This window comes from Alosa pseudoharengus, unplaced genomic scaffold (assembly GCF_046254945.1).
Source record: "Alosa pseudoharengus isolate Yale_2024_CS ecotype anadromous, Long Island Sound unplaced genomic scaffold, YU_APseudo_1.1 YU_APseudo_1.1_scf_2, whole genome shotgun sequence".
NCBI classification, from domain to species: domain Eukaryota; kingdom Metazoa; phylum Chordata; class Actinopteri; order Clupeiformes; family Clupeidae; genus Alosa; species Alosa pseudoharengus.
Genome location: NW_027468663.1, coordinates 47,184,498 through 47,201,630, shown reverse-complemented (window position 1 = coordinate 47,201,630; position 17,133 = coordinate 47,184,498). Strand labels below are relative to the sequence as shown.

Here is a 17,133-nt window from a genome sequence, read left to right as displayed (position 1 = left end):
CACGCAGCCGAGTCCGCTCCCCAGTCGCCCGACGCCGCGCCTGCAGCCCAGTCGCCCGACGCCGCGCCTGCAGCCCAGTCGCCCGACGCCGCGCCTGCAGCCCAGTCGCCCGACGCCGCGCCTGCAGCCCAGTCGCCCGACGCCGCGCCAGCAACCCAGCCTCTGCCTGTCTGTCCAGCCCCGCCTCTGCCAGAGCCGGCCCCACCTCCCTCTGACTTTCCGGCCCCGCCTCTGCCCGAGTCGGTTCCGCCTCCCTCTGACTCTCCGGCACCGCCTCTGCCCGAGCCGGCCCCGCCTCTTCCCGAGCCCTTCTCTGCTCCTGTCTCTCCTGAGTGGTCTGTCCCTGTCCCCATCGCTGTGCCTGTCTTTGTGCCCGTCACCGTCCCAGTCACCGTCCCCGTCACCGTCTCTTTCTGTGTCTCTGTCCCAGTCACCATCCTAGTCACCATTCCAGTCACCGTCCCTGTTACTGTCCCAGTCACCGTCCCAGTCACTGTTCCTGTCACTGTCTTTGTTCCTGTCCCTTCTCCTGCCCCTGTGTCTGTTGTCCTGCCTGAGTCTGTGTCTGTCCTGCCTGAGTCTGTGTCTGTCCTGCCTGAGTCTGTGTCTGTCCTGCCTGAGTCTGTCCCGTCTGAGTCTGTCCCGTCTGCATGTTCCCTGACCAAGCCCTCCGAGTCTGCCCCGTCCGAGTCTGCCCCGTGTTTACGGTCTGTCGTACCAGTCCCTCCGTCCAGGCCCCCTCCGCCCACCCTGGTTGGACTTTTCTGGGGACACCAGGAGGCGTCCGTTGAGGGGGGGGTACTGTCAGGATCTGGCCTGGACTACTAAGTTTGTGCCACCCTGGTGGCCATTTTGTGTATTGTCCTGTGTTTGTTTTTGCCTGTTCCCCATGTGCTTTGTGTTACCTGCCCGTCACCTGTCTTTGTCTCCGCACGATCTCCTTATTTGGTCTGTGCTTCCTGTCTTGTTAGTTTTCCCTCCTTTTCTGCCTCCTCACCTGTTCCCTGTTATTGTCTCGTTTGGTTTCGTCCAGTCCTCTGTCTTTCTGTTAATTGGTATGTGTATTTCTACCCTCCTGTTTCTCTGTTCCCTGTCGGCTCGTCTCTCTGTTTGTCTTGTCAAAGCCCATACAGTATGTATATGTAAGTAAGTCTAATTGTTAAGTTCGTGCTAAAATAAATCGTGTTTTTGTCTGTAATTCTGCCTATTGGAGTCTTGCATTTGGGTCCTCCTGCACAACCGTGACAACTTACTCATCATTTATAAAATAGCATGAAAAGAGTTTTTTTTTTTTTACCCAATCTAAAGACTGCTTTTTGAATGAAACTGTTTCATGAAAATGTGATTGGGATATTAAATAAAAGTATTACATCTGTGGGGAGTTAAATTATTGTAACCTCCTTTGGATGAGATGCTATGTTTATCTCTCCCTACTAAAACACTGGATAAATGTTGCATTTTGCACTATCACCCACTGGCAACACTTGCTACCTGCTGCACTTGAGTAGAATCCAAACATGAGGAGAGGGACATTTCCGACCAGCTCCCATCAGCTTATTCTGAGCTGTGTGTAATCTAAATGTATGACATTGTGTCACAGCGCTGGGTCAGAATGTGTTGACATGGTAAAAGTTGGCCCATTTTATTTAAGTTGCTAAATCCGATAACACTCCAGTTTGGAGCTGAAAGTCCAATGCCCCTGAAAAGCAGAGAGAAGAGGTGACTGTGATGCCATATCTGAGAGAGTGCAATGGGTGATCAGTTTACCATAACCAACTTCCCTGGCTGCTGACTGTGCCTCTGACAGGCACACATTAATATGGCTTGTAGTTCCTCAGAGGTACAGAGCCCCCATACATGGCAGAAAGAAAATGCTCTGACTACAAGACAAGAAAGAAGTCTCATCCTCTGTGAAAGTCCATTCTGACACTGTGTGTGCGTATGCAGACTAACTGATTGCACACTGCTTGTAATCACATTTGTCACATTAGACATTTGAGACAAAAAGGTGCATAGCTTACAGCACTGGCCAGCGGTCCTCACTGCACAGAGTTTGGACTTAAATGACTGTGAAATGTATTTACCTAAATGGAGGTGACAGGCTCTCAATGAAGGAAATGTACCTTTTAGCAAAGCTGCAGGGGTTGGAAAAAAAGTGGTTTGAAAAGTGGTTGGAAAAGGTAGGAGTAAATGAGTGAGAGAAAGAGAGGAAGAGAGAGATTGAGAAAGAAAAAGAAAGAGAGAAAAGAAAGACAGAGAGAGTGATGACAGCCTTTCAGAACGGACAGATACTGACACAGAGATGATGAGCGATGGCAAGAACAGCAAGGACCTGCCGTCCACATCCATTGAGTGCTACACTGACAGCAAGAGCTCTCCTACTGCAAGGATGAAGGATGGAGCTCTCATTAAGATAAAGAGCACGCCATGTTGTGAGTAAAAGGATGCTACATGTCCAGGTGCTCTGACGTGCTGCACAAAAGAGAGCATCTCAACTAGGGCTGCACGATTATGGCCAAAATGATAATCATGATTATTTTGATCAATATTGAGATCACGATTATTTATCACGATTATTAATTAATTTTAGTGACAAAAATATTTTTTCCCTAAACATATTGGACTTGCTATCTGGCTCATCCAAATTCTTCCCTTCACATTTTCTCCCCTAAATTACTGCAAATATAGACTTGACTGCGACTTCCAAACAAATTTTTTGTGCATGCTACTTTGTTAATATTTGGGGAAACGTTAACGGCCCACCGGGATTCCTCCCAACGCTCCCCATTAGCCAGTTAAGCTCTGCTTCTTGTTCCTGAGTTTAATCGCTTAGTCCAGGGGTTTCCAAACTTGAAAATTGGCCGGCGGGCCACACACTAATAATAATAATAATAATAATAATAATAATAATAATAATAATAATTAATAATAATAACATGTTGTATTATTTAAATGACAACTTAATTTCTTAAGAAATACTGTTAATTTGATGCTGTTTAAATCATTTATAAATGGTGCACTGTCACTTTAAGACTCTTCGCTATGGCTAGTGCTGTGCCTATGGCTGTGTCCTCTTACAGTTTATAATAGTGGGAACTACTGTTGCCATCGCGCTCTCTCCCTCTCGTGCACTCAAATACGTTCCCAAATGGAGTAGCATAACATAGTTAGATCTGCTGCTATGGAGATACTATCTATCTCGATGTAACAAACTGTTTTGATACTGACATTGTAAACGTTGTCTAAGAAGAGTGTAAAGCAGTTTGCAGTAGCCTAAAGTTGACCACAACGTTGTCTATCGCTGGAAAGAAATAGAGAGCAGCCTATGATAAACTAATAAATGCTCGGCGGGCCGGATTAAAGTGCGTGGCGGGCCGCAGTTTGGACACCCCTGTCGTTGATATGTAAACCACTGACGTGTAGGCTACATTTTCATTATTCACTCGTTTTGCGTAGCTGTGTCTTGAAACGCATATGCATTGTAGGTTGCACATGTAGCTTATACAATAGGCCTACATGAATCAATCCACGGATCCCGTCGTTAGTCAACTCTTATTATAGGCTATATCGGAGGAAGCAAACAAGGACTAAAAATGAACGTGAAAAAAAAAGGCATGTGTGGTTTACGTCATGTGATGTGTTTCACGGTATGAGTTGAGAGCCCTGCTGATTTTCGAACAACGGATGATCCGTTTCGGGGGACAAGCTGCCTTCTGCTGCGCCACACATACCACACATTTGATTTTTGATCGTCGTTTTTTTGTATAATCTAACTAGCCTACTAATAGTTAACATAATGCTATTAGTCCACAGTGCATCCAAACTGAGCTAGCAGTGCAGGGAACAGCTGTCATTGGTAGGCTGCATGCAGGCACATGGTCAGACAAGTTTAAGGAGCGCTTCATTTGTTTTGTAGCGGAGCGTTCTATGGGTTGCCAGGTTGGTTCTATGGATAGAGCACGCATTTTTAATGTCGCTCATCACGCAAATTTGATCGTGGGAAGCCAAAATCGTGATCGTGATTAAAATTCGATTAATTGTGCAGCCCTAATCTCAACAGCAACGTCTCTCGGAATGGAGCATGCACCAGCACTTTTTCCTCATGCAGGAACTTGTAGGCTGGTGAACGTCAAGCAAACCTACCACAGTTTGTGTAACAGTTCGTGTAAGATCATTATGTAAACACGAATGTGTTCCTGCTAATCTGCAGCAAAAAGGCTCATAATTCCTGTTTGGAAAACAACAGCCACCCTCAACCACTTAATACAAGCTCAGTAAAAGCTCACATCGAGCTATGTCCTCTCTTATCTAAAAATCAATCCGGAAATAAAGAGCAGTGACAGGGATTCCGTTCTCATAAACACATACTTCCAAGGATTAAAGCTTGCTTACGTAATGAGCAGGATATCATCATAATTCAAGACTATAAACAAAATCCTTTTTGCGGTTTGAATCTGCGTGTCTCAAAATACATGCCTTTGATTGGGCCACATCCATGACTTGGTTTCATAATGTGGGCTCATCTACATATGCTTGTCCAGTACGTTTAGTACACAGAACAGTGCATTGTGTTAGTAATGCACTGTAAGAAAGTGAAAGTTAGGTCTGTCCCATTTACAAAACCACAATACATAAAGCAGTCTAGTTTTGCATAAAGCACAACCTCTTTGTTAGAATAGTCATTCCAATTGAGCATTCCATTTATCTGATTGAATCATGTAAGGTGACATACACTGTAAAAAAGGCAAAGAGGGGCTGTTAGAGTTACTAAACCACAAAACATGGAATTACACTAGTAATGTTTCTCTTTAAAACACAATGCTATTCTTTGACCTAACATGTTTCTCTTTAAAACACAATGCTATTACGTTGACCTAACATGTTTCTCTTTAAAACAAAATGCTATTTTGTTGACCTAACATGTTTCTCTTTAAAACACCATGCTATTACGTTGTTCTAACATGTTTTGGCACAGCAGTGAGCTTATCCAACAGCATTATGTGAGATGAGTGTGAAACACCTACGTAACTTCTGAACCTGGAGGGCAAATGATCACATGGGATCCCTTGGTGGCACCACTCCAATGTGTTACCATAAGCCTTTACAAGAACACTGAGATAATCAAGCAGATATCAATGTTGCCAAAAGTTGATAAGCGTAACATATGATAGTGTTGGGGGGTTGTAACTCTCCAATAATCAAAGCCAGCCAGTGCAGCCCCCCTTAACTATTTTATTGGAATTAGTTGCACAAATTCGGTCACCACAGCATGAATCAATTTTTAAAACCGAAAGAGAAAAGCTGTATTCATTTTAGACATTTAATTTATGTGCAACGGATGTTCATATTAAAATGAACTAAATCCAATGGGCTATTTTTTTTCAATGTGTGACACTAAAGTCATGGCTTAATTTTGCCAAGATGTATGAGTACTGATATTAATGTGAGGCATGCATTCACTCCCACAGTCTGCCCTGGAGAAGAGCATCGCAGCTACTGGGCTAAATGATTAATGTAAAGTGTCAGAAGAAAAAAACAGATTTTGGAGATAAGGCCGACTGTATGTAGCACCATGTATCGCTAAATCTACTGCAGGCAGAGCATCAGACACGGCAGGCTTGGGCTGTGAAACACCAAGACAACAGCATCATCCAAGAACGCTGTCTTATGCGTTATCTGCACATGGTTCACTGGGTAACCCTTAAACCTGCTGACAGGGAGCAGCAAGGAACACCGATGTTCTGATAACGCAGTTCAGGAAGGTCCTCGCTCATCATGGTAAACACTGCCGGTGGCATTCTCGTCTGTGCACTTCACAGGGCTCCAACGCGTGCAACGTGTGTGTGTGTGTCTGTGTGTGTATGTGTGTGTGTGAGAGAGAGAGAGAGAGAGAGAGAGAAAGGGAGAAAAAAAAAGCTCACACAACAAGATCTAGCCATAAGATCTTGACACTCAAGACCAATCTAGATTAATTTCCCAAGAATGACATGTTAATAATAATCCGTCACACACTGCAATGTGCGTGTGTGTGTGTGTGTGCGCGCGCATCTAATCTATCTGAGTAAGCAAATGCTATAGTTTCTAATTCCACTCACATAGCAATCAGGATAATTAGAGTTCTCTGTGAATCCCCGGGCGTTGGCAGATAGGGCTGCCCATTACGGTCTCCACAGAGCTGCATGAGCATACGCTGAGTCAACACAGATGGGCTCTTAGGCTGACTGGGGACCTCTACAGCCACACTGTGCACCTTGGATCGGTTTGCAGCATAGTTCAGACAGGGAGGTCATGCTCTTCTTGGGGAAAACAAGCACCTAATTCTCCAATAGGGGTCTTTACAATGTCTTTCTATTAAAGCAATTTTGTCCTGGATGTACTCCCATTCCAGTCAATTGTTAGACCTTATTCGGTAGCTATTTCCTACGTTTTCTGGCTCATTTCAATACCAGGAGCCAGTAAGGTGGTACGATTAACAAATTGACCACTGGCAACCACTTCTCTGCTTGGGCCACAGCATGAATAAAAAAAATGCTTGGCAGTGCTTTTTGGAAAGGTTTGCTTGAGGAACATGGCGCTAAATCTTGTTGAATTCTACGATTGGTTGGCCTGTCTTTTGTGCTGCAGAGGTGGCCCAAGCCTGAGACTGGGAGAGACAGGCCCATACTGAGAAGCAGACACTTGAAGACCCATCTGTCCGTCTGCTGAAACAGAGAGCTGACTTGATTCTAGTTCTGTGTTTTTAATTTTTTCATTGTTCTCAGTGGTTGGGTGCTTAAAGTGCTTTCATAGTTATTCAACTAGTTATCCAAACACTCAAAATGAGATCTAATTTTGCATAACTGTGTGCTCTCAAAACCACTGTCTTCAGAACATTCACTGTCCATTCGCGATGGGGCTATTACACCGATCAAAGGCATGTGATAGATAGCAGATACAGTGATACTCTCCGTAATGAGGGCTGATCTATGCCTGCCTGCGGCGTTGAGGAGGAGCTGGAGGTGGTCAGACGGGCTCGGGGAACGCTGGGCAGGGCCGGCCCAGCGGGCCGGGGACGACTCCCCGGTGGGGGCCTGCTGCAATGCCACTCATCATCAGCTTCATTAGGCCCGTCATCACACATCCACGCCACTGCGCCGCCCCAATCAGCGAGATGGAGCCCTGACACCCAGAGTAATAGGGTCCCTGTGCGTGTTTGCGTTCACTGCCCCCCTCACCCCGCCTCCAAATCCCCTCTCTCATTCTCCATCATCCAAAAGCCCGCCTCTACTCTGCCCAGACGCTGGTGCAGGAGCATGCTGTCAGAATCCTCCTGATGGATGGGGGAAGTGGTGGGGGAAATAAGTAATGACATGAGAAACCCAGGCCTCCCTGGTGGGCTGGACTTAGTCTGGATATCTTTGGTTATTTATTCCACCGATTGATGATACCAAAGCACAACTACACTCTCACTCTCTCACTCTCTCTCTCTCTCTCTTATACACACACACACACACACACACACACAGTGATATCACAACATGATAGCTGAAACCTATTTCAGTCAGGTTGTTTGGGGCTGGTGAAGAGATATTCTGCATGCTTTTCTGAAATAAAAGTTTGAATGCTGTCGCCACAGCCCTGGAGATGCATTTAAATGACCAGAGGATCGTCCGCCATATGACGAGCTAAAGCTTGTGCTTTATGAGAAAATAAACTGTAGTGTTCTCATAATGACCAGAGTGATTTCAAACTGATCAGATGATCTATGGTTCTGTCACCTTAGTTTTAAAATGAGTGCTGGGATAAAGAAAAAAAAAAACTGCTAAACAACCTTGATTAGCTTGGCCTGACTTCCCCTCATACTAACATATGGCTGAGGAAGATGGCTGCCTAAACACATCTGAACAGGCTGCATGATTCAAAATGCTCTCTAGTCAGATAAGATCACAGAATGTTCCTCCTAATCCACAGTGGCTGGTGGCTACGCTGTAGTGCCAACATTCTGGGGACTGGACCGGTGCAGCTCTTAAGAGCTTTACAGAGTTCAGATCTCTGACAATGGAAGCCTGGTCTCCGGAGCACAAAACAGAATGGATTTGCTATACTGGGTTATTCAAATGGCAAACACGTAACTGGAGTATATACTACAGGGAAATGGCGATGGAAATAAAGCCCTCCTGAGAGCCTTCTGTATCACAGCGAGGATCCATTTGTAATGCCACAAAGATCCGCAAGCATTGTCACGAGTGAAAGGGAGAGTGAGGCTTATGGAAATACCAGTTTCACCTGAGAGAGACACACGAAATACAGACTTCACTGCTCTGTAGATTGAAGCACCATGCAAATATAGAGAAAAATGGATGCTATTGCCATGCAACACGGCAAGTCCCACGCATACCTGGCAGCATGCTGCTTTATAGGTGACTCACCGGTGCATGTTTCCCTCACAGGTGGTGAATTTAAGTATGGCTGCTCTCTCAAATTCAATTCCAAGAAGGGGCTTCTGCAGCCAACTGTTCCCTGACACCCACCCTCCCAAATGGGACTCTGTTAAAGGCAGATTTACAACTCATATTACACGCACATCTGTTCACAGTCTGTGACATGCACTTGCTATGGTCTCCTGGCAGCGAGTATGCAAAGGAAATAGAGGTTCACTAAAAGATGCTTGTTTACACTTGGGGAAAAGGGGTGCTTTACTCAGGACTAGGAAATAATCCCGAACCGATGCACGGCAGACATGTCTATCGCCTGCTCTGGAGAAGACATGGATATAGAGGCTCACACAAATACAGCAAGTCTGCTGGCTCAACAGCATGTGTTGGCAGGGCCTGTTGGAAAAATGTGGAGTAAACAGGAAGAATGGGAGAGAGAGAGAGAGAGAGAGAGAGAGAGAGAGAGATAAAGAGAGCAAGATAGAATGAGTTAGTGGCAGAGGCGAAAGGAGAGTGGAAGAAATGAGGCAAAAGAAAATAAATCCAAGGATATTATACTCTCCATAGATTGGCACAAGGAGCGTTGGCTAACGCAATAATTCAGTGAGAAATTCAAAATGGCACATTTATGAGAACATTGTTTTGGATTGATGACGGTGGTGAGCGGTAATATTGCAACAGCAGTAACAGACTCGTACCCAATCCTCTCATGGCAATAATGCTTGGCCAAGCTGAGTGATGCGTCTATGCAGCAATAACACTGCGATATGAATCTTACTACCACACCTGGCTATGAACCATAAGCTCCAAACACAACCAGAGCAGGCAAACACAGAGCCCACGCATCTGAGGGAGAGATACGGCGTATACAACACACTTGAAAGGATTATCAAAAGGATTGTTCCGTTAGTCATTTCTCTCATTTCTTTCTGCCAGCACTCAACACAAGCACGCACTACAGTCCTTTAAGCCTCAGGCCTGACCATACAACTCAACACAAGCACGCACTACAGTCCTTTAAGCCTTAAGCCTGACCATACAACCAAAGAAAGGGATGGCTGGCCCACAGCTCCCAATTATAAAAAGCGCAGCTCTAGAATAGCCAAGGATACATCATAACCACTGTGTGGTAAACAGGAAATGACAGGTTAACATGTCGCTTCAGGGATGCTCACCGGTCTTTGCCCGTCTCCTTCTTGAAGACCATGTCGCAGTAGTTCATGCGCTCCTCGGTGGTGACGTAGATGCGCGCCTGCGGGTAGTTGTCGGCCGCCTGCTTCAGCATGTTGTACACGATGCCCTTGCCGTCCTTGCGCATGTTCCGGAGCGGGCCCCACACCACGTAGACCGTGTCGTTGGCGTGACCGAAGAAATAGTGCGGCTTCTGCAGGAGCAGCGGCACGCTGGTGTGCGAGACCACCCGCAGCGTGGTGCGGCGGCCCACGTCGCGCTCAAAGCCCCGCGTCGGCGCGTTGTTCATGCGCCAGATGCAGGACGAGCGGTCGATCTCGGCCCCCGCCTGCTGGCCCAACATCTGGCCCGAGCTGGACACCACGCTGCACACGTCACAGTGCAGCTTCAGAGGCTGGGGGGGAAACATGAGGGGGTCAGCATGGAGCTCATACAGCTTAGAGCAGACAATGGCATCACAACTCAACACATCGTCATATCGTCCATTTGTGTGGTCACTGAGTAACTGGAAGTACGTTTCTGAGTAATTTAAGCAAATCATTGAAAATCAATGGTCATACATCTTGTGCACGATAGATTGCCACCAGGTTTTGAAACGGTTTGTTTTAACCCAATTTTGACGTCACACCGACCACACAAATGGATTAATTCTACAGGGAGTCCTAAGGATCACACTATGTTAAACTGAGGTGCTGCCTCACTGTGGTCATTAAAGATCGCATGACACTTATTGTAAAGAGTAGGGGGTTCCCCGGTGCACTGGCTAAATTCCCAACCTGGCTCATTCAATCTGGCCCCCTAATCACCCCCCAGTGTAATTGGCTCATTCACACTCCACCTCAAGCTGGTATGTGGTGAGCATTCTGGCACATAATGGCTTGCTGTGCATCACCCAGGTGGGTGCTACAGATTGGTGATGGCTAGTGAGGTTCCCCCTTCACTCTAAAGCAATGCAAGTTGTTTATGTGGGGTAATAGGCACAGGTTGGTTGCTCATAGCAGACAGGCAGCCTGGCTTCCAGTAGCACACAACCACTCCTGGTCGTTTTTTGTATCACATTGTTCCCTGGGAAAGTTGTGAGGGAAAAGACACATGGTCAGCATTTGCTCCTGTCTGGCAAAAGCAGCAGCATCAGATTCATCATCAGTTTATATTAGTGTTGAAGGGAATGCACATAGCAATTAGTGTTTAGCTAATGTTTAGTTTAATGCCATACTGCTACTGATAAAGTCTCAGAGGCCACAGTCAATGTGGATACCTTTGACACACCAATACGAGCACAACTCTTGCAGCATTTTGGTCAACTCCACACACAACATTCCTGAACTGCCTTTGAGGACCAGAGACATGGAAGGTAACCTCATGATTTGTGCATTTAGCAAACCGTCATTCTGTCTCAGCACAGTAACCTGGCTGGCACATAGAGCCCTTTCGCATTTCATCCAATTCAAAGCTAAGAGGAGAAAAAGAGGTTGATACTCAGTTAGCATTCAGAAGGGGTTCTTTTGATGCACTGCTGTCAGATTCATAGGCTTTCATTAAATGTTAAAGCTTCAGAGGCTGATCAAATTCATCAAATTGTGATTTAGCAGAGGTAATCATCCACTGCAAGGACAGCCGCATATTGAGAAATGCCTGAAGTAATACGGCCCTGACACTCTCTTGTCACTTTTGTCTTTGATTTATCAGCGGGCACTGACAACTCCCAAGGCAAAAACCTTGCAGCAGTACAATCTGAGATGGGGGCCAAATTGTGACACTGCCTTGAAAAGAAATGGTGTAACCTGAAACACTGACTTCAAAAGACTCTTACTGTGGCTCCCACCATACTTGAGTGTGTGTTCGTGAAAAGGGTATGCTATATTTGTCACAATAAGGACATGGGGACATGGGAGTATAGGCGTTACCTAATAGATAACACAAACGGTTTGTTAATTTTCAGTTCTTAAATGGATTAGTGTCACTTGGGATATATGCAGAATAAACAAGCCAAGGGCATCAAAAATGCAAAGAAACTTTAAATATCCTATCAGGCCAAAGTAAATTGCTATAATCAGTGTAGAAAAATAAGATTACATTCATTAGATTGTGTTCTCAGCATTTAGCCAGCTAATGTACCACGGGGACACTAGATTGCAATCACATCACATGAACAAATTACCAATTGTTTGCCCTGCTTGGTTAATCTACGGAATTGAACAACAAATTAGTATGGCTCTAGGGCTGATGGAGAGAGTGCTGATCGACCCGTGCTTGTTCGTCAATTAAAAGGCCGCGTGCGCTCAGCTTGCTGGTGACGCCAGCCATCCATTAGTAGCTCCATGTATCATCTCCGCTGTGATCAGGAGCGACAAGATGCCCCATGCTAAACAGGCACACGGGCTGAGGTTGAGACAGAGGGCAAGATGAGATTCTTCTCTCCGACAAACTTTTGCATTGATGACATTGAATGACTGTACACACCGATTAAGGAGAGGAAAGGAAAGTCTCTGTGCCTGAAGAAAATGTGAAGCTATTATGTATGATTCTGTTTCCAAATCTAAAACAGCTCAGCCCACTCCTGAATTCAGGCACAGAGTCTGAGAGCTTTAAGGGAGACATTTCCTCACTTTCACCTTCTTACTTTAAAGATCTCTTACCAAGCCATTTATCCACCTTATTCCTGAAACCCTACTTCTGATCGGTTTTCATCTTCTGTCCATTCTGTTCACATAATAACTTAGTGCAGTCTCAGCAGGCTAGTCTTCAACTTATATTTCTTTTGGAATGTTGACAATTTTGGATATTCTATTGGATACAAATAGGATATTCTATATAATATATGCCTGACAGAAATATTTAAGTTTACTTTTACATGGCTTAGGATCCATCAGGCACTGTCTATCATCATATTAAAATCAATACAACACAGCTTCAGCCATAAATAGAAAAACATATTTCTGAATACTGAAGTGTCATGGTGATGCCCGCTGTTGGCTCACGAATACCATGGATACCCGAATGAAATTCACCTCCATTTTGTAGCCTACACCTTTAGCTCTTTCCCGTCCGAGCAAAATTGGGTGAAATATGTCTCCTTTACTATATCTTGCTACTGTTGGTGACCTAAGCACATCAGCAGGAAGGTATCTATTTTTCCTTGAAGCCTGATAGTTGAACTATAGAAATGTATGTTTGAAATGCATTATTTATATGTACTGATTTGCATTCATTTGCATAAAATGTGCATATTTCATACACTAATTTTGAGTGTAAAATCCATTACAGCTTAAATGCAGCATGTTATAAAAAAAGTGTTAATGCAGAAAGTTGCGTTTATCTGCTGGCTAAATAAGAGTCAAATTTGGCAGAAATTGGATAAAAGGAACTCTCAAAAAACAACTTTGAGCCAACATGCTCCAAACCATTGCCAATGTATTCCTATGGACATTATGAAAATACTCTACAATATTAAAGAATCACAATACAATACAACCAATATTAATATCTTATTTTTTACACTTTTTAGAGCTGATTATGTTAAAAACAGAGTCAATAGCATAAAAACACAGCAAAAGGGATCCTATCCCTAGATATATACAGGTACCTCCCACATTGAGATACACTAAGAAAGAGTGCACCTTATTTTGACTTTTGACCTCTTTTAGCACACCACACTATTTTTTGGTATCATGCATGTCTCAGAGACCTTTTAAGACTTTTAAGAATTTCAAGTGTTTTCAATGCAGAGGACAAGCATTTGCATCTTCAGTACGTAGGTACTCATTATGTGCATTGGCGGACTGGAAAGAGTTAAACAATATATTACTATATGGTTTACTTTTTGGGTGCCATGTTACATCCTGTCACTACTTGATAGCTGGAGAAAGCAAAGAGTGTGCTCATTGCCAAACAGCTCCAATGGAATAAAACAGACAACACACACCACATGCTGGTGCTCAGTTTTGTAACCCCTCACTGGTGTGTGCTGGCGGAGAGGCACATCGGCGTAGCCTTGGGCTGTCAAAAGGCCCTTCCATTAGCACCCACTCTCACCCTGCCTGTCACACAACTCCATTTTTCACAGCTGCCCGAGCACATTGATCGGTCGCACCCAGCACGGGGGATGCACTGTTGGGAGCAGAGGAGAGGGGGGGGGGGGCAAAGGAGAGGAGGACAGAGGGGAGAACAACGAAAGAAAGGATGAAGTGAGGAGGGGGGGGGGAAAGAGGGCAACAAAGGAAAAGATGAAGTGAAGAGGAGAGGAGGGGAGAGATGAGATGGAAGGAGGGATGAGGTAGGAATGAGGGAAGAGGCCAGAGAAGCAAGAGAAAAGAGGAGAGGACATGAAAGGAAAGGATGAAAGAGAAGAGGAGTAGAGAGGAGAGGAGGGAGATTAGCATCCTGCCGCTAACTGTGCGTGAAAGGAAAAAGCTATGGCGCAAGTGGCCAGGGCATCTATACCACATACATACCACATACATTTCCATGTCCACATACATGTCCAGGGCATCTATACCACATACATGTCCAAGTGCCCACAGGGACCCAGGTTCCAATCCGAGCCCCACTCTTTATTGTCCTATCTGAATAAAGCCCAAAAATATATATTTTTAAAATCTGTACTGTGTGGGAAAGTCTAGTACACTTCTTCCTTCAGAACTCAGAACACACAGCTGTACTGGACTGTACTGTTACGAGCACATCTCCTGTGTGATGAAGGACAGCTGTACTGAACTGTACTGTTATGAGCACACCTCCTGTGTGGTGAAGGACAGCGGACAGGACAGTGTGTGCACAGCTGTCAGGTGAAAACACACACTCACACCTCAGCCTTGAGAGTTTGAGACAGCTCTGTGTCTTTCAAATGCATCAAGGATGAGACAGAATGCAGGGCTTGCATCAGGCTGTCACGTCAAAGCAATGGATCCGGATCAATACTTACAAACAGGCTGAAACTAAATATGGAATTCAACTGAAAGAAATCCTCAAAATCCATTTCATGAACTATCAATCTGTTGTTCAAATGCATCATTCATGTATACGGTACAAGCAACCATTAATTATTTTATATATTTTCACTGTATAAGTCAAGGCTGCTGAGGCAATCGATCATTTCTATGCTTTATAAATTATACACTCACTTTGAACAAGACTGGCAGAAAAACAGTGAGCAGCATGCTGGAAATCTCCTAGCACCATATGTATAGCAATTAACTCGAAAACTGTAGGAAGGTCTGAAGGTTTTTGATATAGGGCAGTAAGTATTAAAACTCTGGCGATGTCCGACAGACACACTGACCACATCCAAAGTTACTTTTATTTGTTACAATTTCATGTAAGAAGAGGTTGTGCTCAAATATGAACAACCTTTGACTCTGGCCAAAGGTTGTTCATATTTGAGCACAACCTCTCCTTTCTACATTCCCATACATTGACTTATTTGTGGTGGCCCACCACAATATCAACATTGACCACCACACAATGATTTTCCAGGTTGTACTAAATTGTGCTTAAATCTGGTTAGCATCATAACCACGCTATACGCTAATTTGTTAAAAACTGTTGCATTCAAGTTAATTCTGCAAACCTATCACCACAAATAAAATTTAATTCTGTGGGAAACACTACATTCCCGAAGGAACATGTTGATTAGTTTGAATGGTGTATGGCTCTGCCCAAGTGAGTTTCTCATTTACAGGGCTGTGTCCATACACCCGCTTTTACGAGTGCACACACAGAAGTGACAGCTAGTGAAATGAGGGGACAATCTACTGAATTAGCCTAGCATTATTGGTTGCACCTTTAAATTTGGACAGGTCTGCTCTGTTCCCACGGCGACTGTCTGCCAGCTCTTTTTTTGCACTTCCTGTGTTCCCGTCAATGTATAAGTATAGTATAAGTATATATACTCTTTTGATCCCGTGAGGGAAATTTGGTCTCTGCATTTAACCCAATCTGTGAATTAGTGAAACACAGCACACAGTGAGGTGAAGCACACACTAATCCCGGCGCAGTGAGCTGCCTGCAACAACAGCGGCGCTCGGGGAGCAGTCAGGGGTTAGGTGCCTTGCTCAAGGGCACTTCAGCCATGGCCCACTGGTCGGGGCTCGAACCGGCAACCCTCCGGTTACAAGTCCAGAGTGCTAACCAGTGGGCCACGGCTGCCCCAATGCAACCAGACCTGCAGAACAACCGTTTGTGTCCTAAGAAGTCTAATTGAATCCAGCACTCTGGTCCAGGTGGTGCGCTACCTCTACAACCTTTTCGTCATCTCATCTCGTCTCCTCAGTCAAGGCCGTCCATCAGCGTGCCCTTTGGCTTCAAAGACTCGCCTGCTGCGCAGTTCACACCGTGGACACTTCTTTAACGATCAGAGACACCAAGAAGCAGTTTGAGCAGGCGCTCGATGAAGCGCACGCGTCAATCACTAATTTATGCCATGAGGGGCACGGGTAACCTTGAGATTCATCAGATTGCTTAAAGCATTATTCATTAATAGTGAATGATTAGAACATTATGAGCTCAGCCTCCGACCAAGACTGCAGAGTGGAAATCTGCTACTGATTTATAAGGACATACACAGAAAAAGAGAGAGAGGGGAAGATCCTGTTGAAGTCTTTTTTCTATACTTATTGAGTGTGGGGGTGTTGATAATGCCATGGCAATGATGAGCCATATTACTGTATGCTGCAAATGCTTTGGGGACTTATAATTGGCCAAATAAAAGGCACTTAGAAAAGTGTGTGGCTGTAGCATACAATTCATTTTCTTCATTGTTATAAATCATATAGAGAGGCTTTGGAAATGGCCCTGTTCTTTTCCAAAGGACAGGCAACATATTTCTGTCTGTGTAAATGTCACTGTGTCAAACCACAAGAATGATGTGCTGTGAATGAATGGCATTAAGGAAATTATAGTTTAGCACCGACAAACCAAAAACTGATCGAAAGGGCAACTTTTTATGTTTTCATGTGAACAAAAGAGACTCCCAGCTATCCAAACCAAAAGGAGTTGCTCTATTTCCGATGTGCTGAAGTTGGACCAGGTTGTGCAGCTAGTATCAGGGCACACTGTGTGTGGACACATAGATATTCATTACATGCGACACCAAGTCTATATAATTCAAATGAGCTGCAGCGAATAAGATAACCCTGACGGCTGTCTGATTAATGAAACACGCATCCACTGCCCCACTGATACCATCATACCACAGGTTTGACATCCACTGTACAGTGGCCACCTAAACTACATTACACTACATTACAGTACTGCAGCAGATGTACCGGTATTATGAGTGTCCCAATCCCTTCCTAACGAAAGCTGGCAGCTTGCACAGCAATCTGTCAAGAGGACGCCACCTCATCTATGATTCCAAATGACACGAGGGGATCAGCATGACCCACGGTATGTTTCAAAGCTCTATGAATGATTCATTGGTCAGGTAAAGCAACTCTTTTTGCTGACATGTCAGGTTTCTCGCCCCCTTCCCCCTGTGCATAAGCGCTGTACGCGTCTGAAAAGGAGCGATGGGAAAACACACACACAC

The 17,133-nt window shown here is 44.8% G+C and overlaps 1 protein-coding gene across 1 annotated transcript in view; it reads right to left on the bottom strand.

Moving 5' to 3' along the window:
• The window catches only part of st6galnac3 (ST6 (alpha-N-acetyl-neuraminyl-2,3-beta-galactosyl-1,3)-N-acetylgalactosaminide alpha-2,6-sialyltransferase 3), a 63,873-nt gene that overhangs the window by 18,983 nt on the left and 27,757 nt on the right, over window positions 1–17,133 (bottom strand). Inside the window, exon 3 of the mRNA XM_076295242.1 lies at window positions 9,590–9,999. Within this exon, the coding sequence (XP_076151357.1) occupies window positions 9,590–9,999 (410 nt within the window). The remainder of the gene's footprint in view (window positions 1–9,589; window positions 10,000–17,133) is intronic.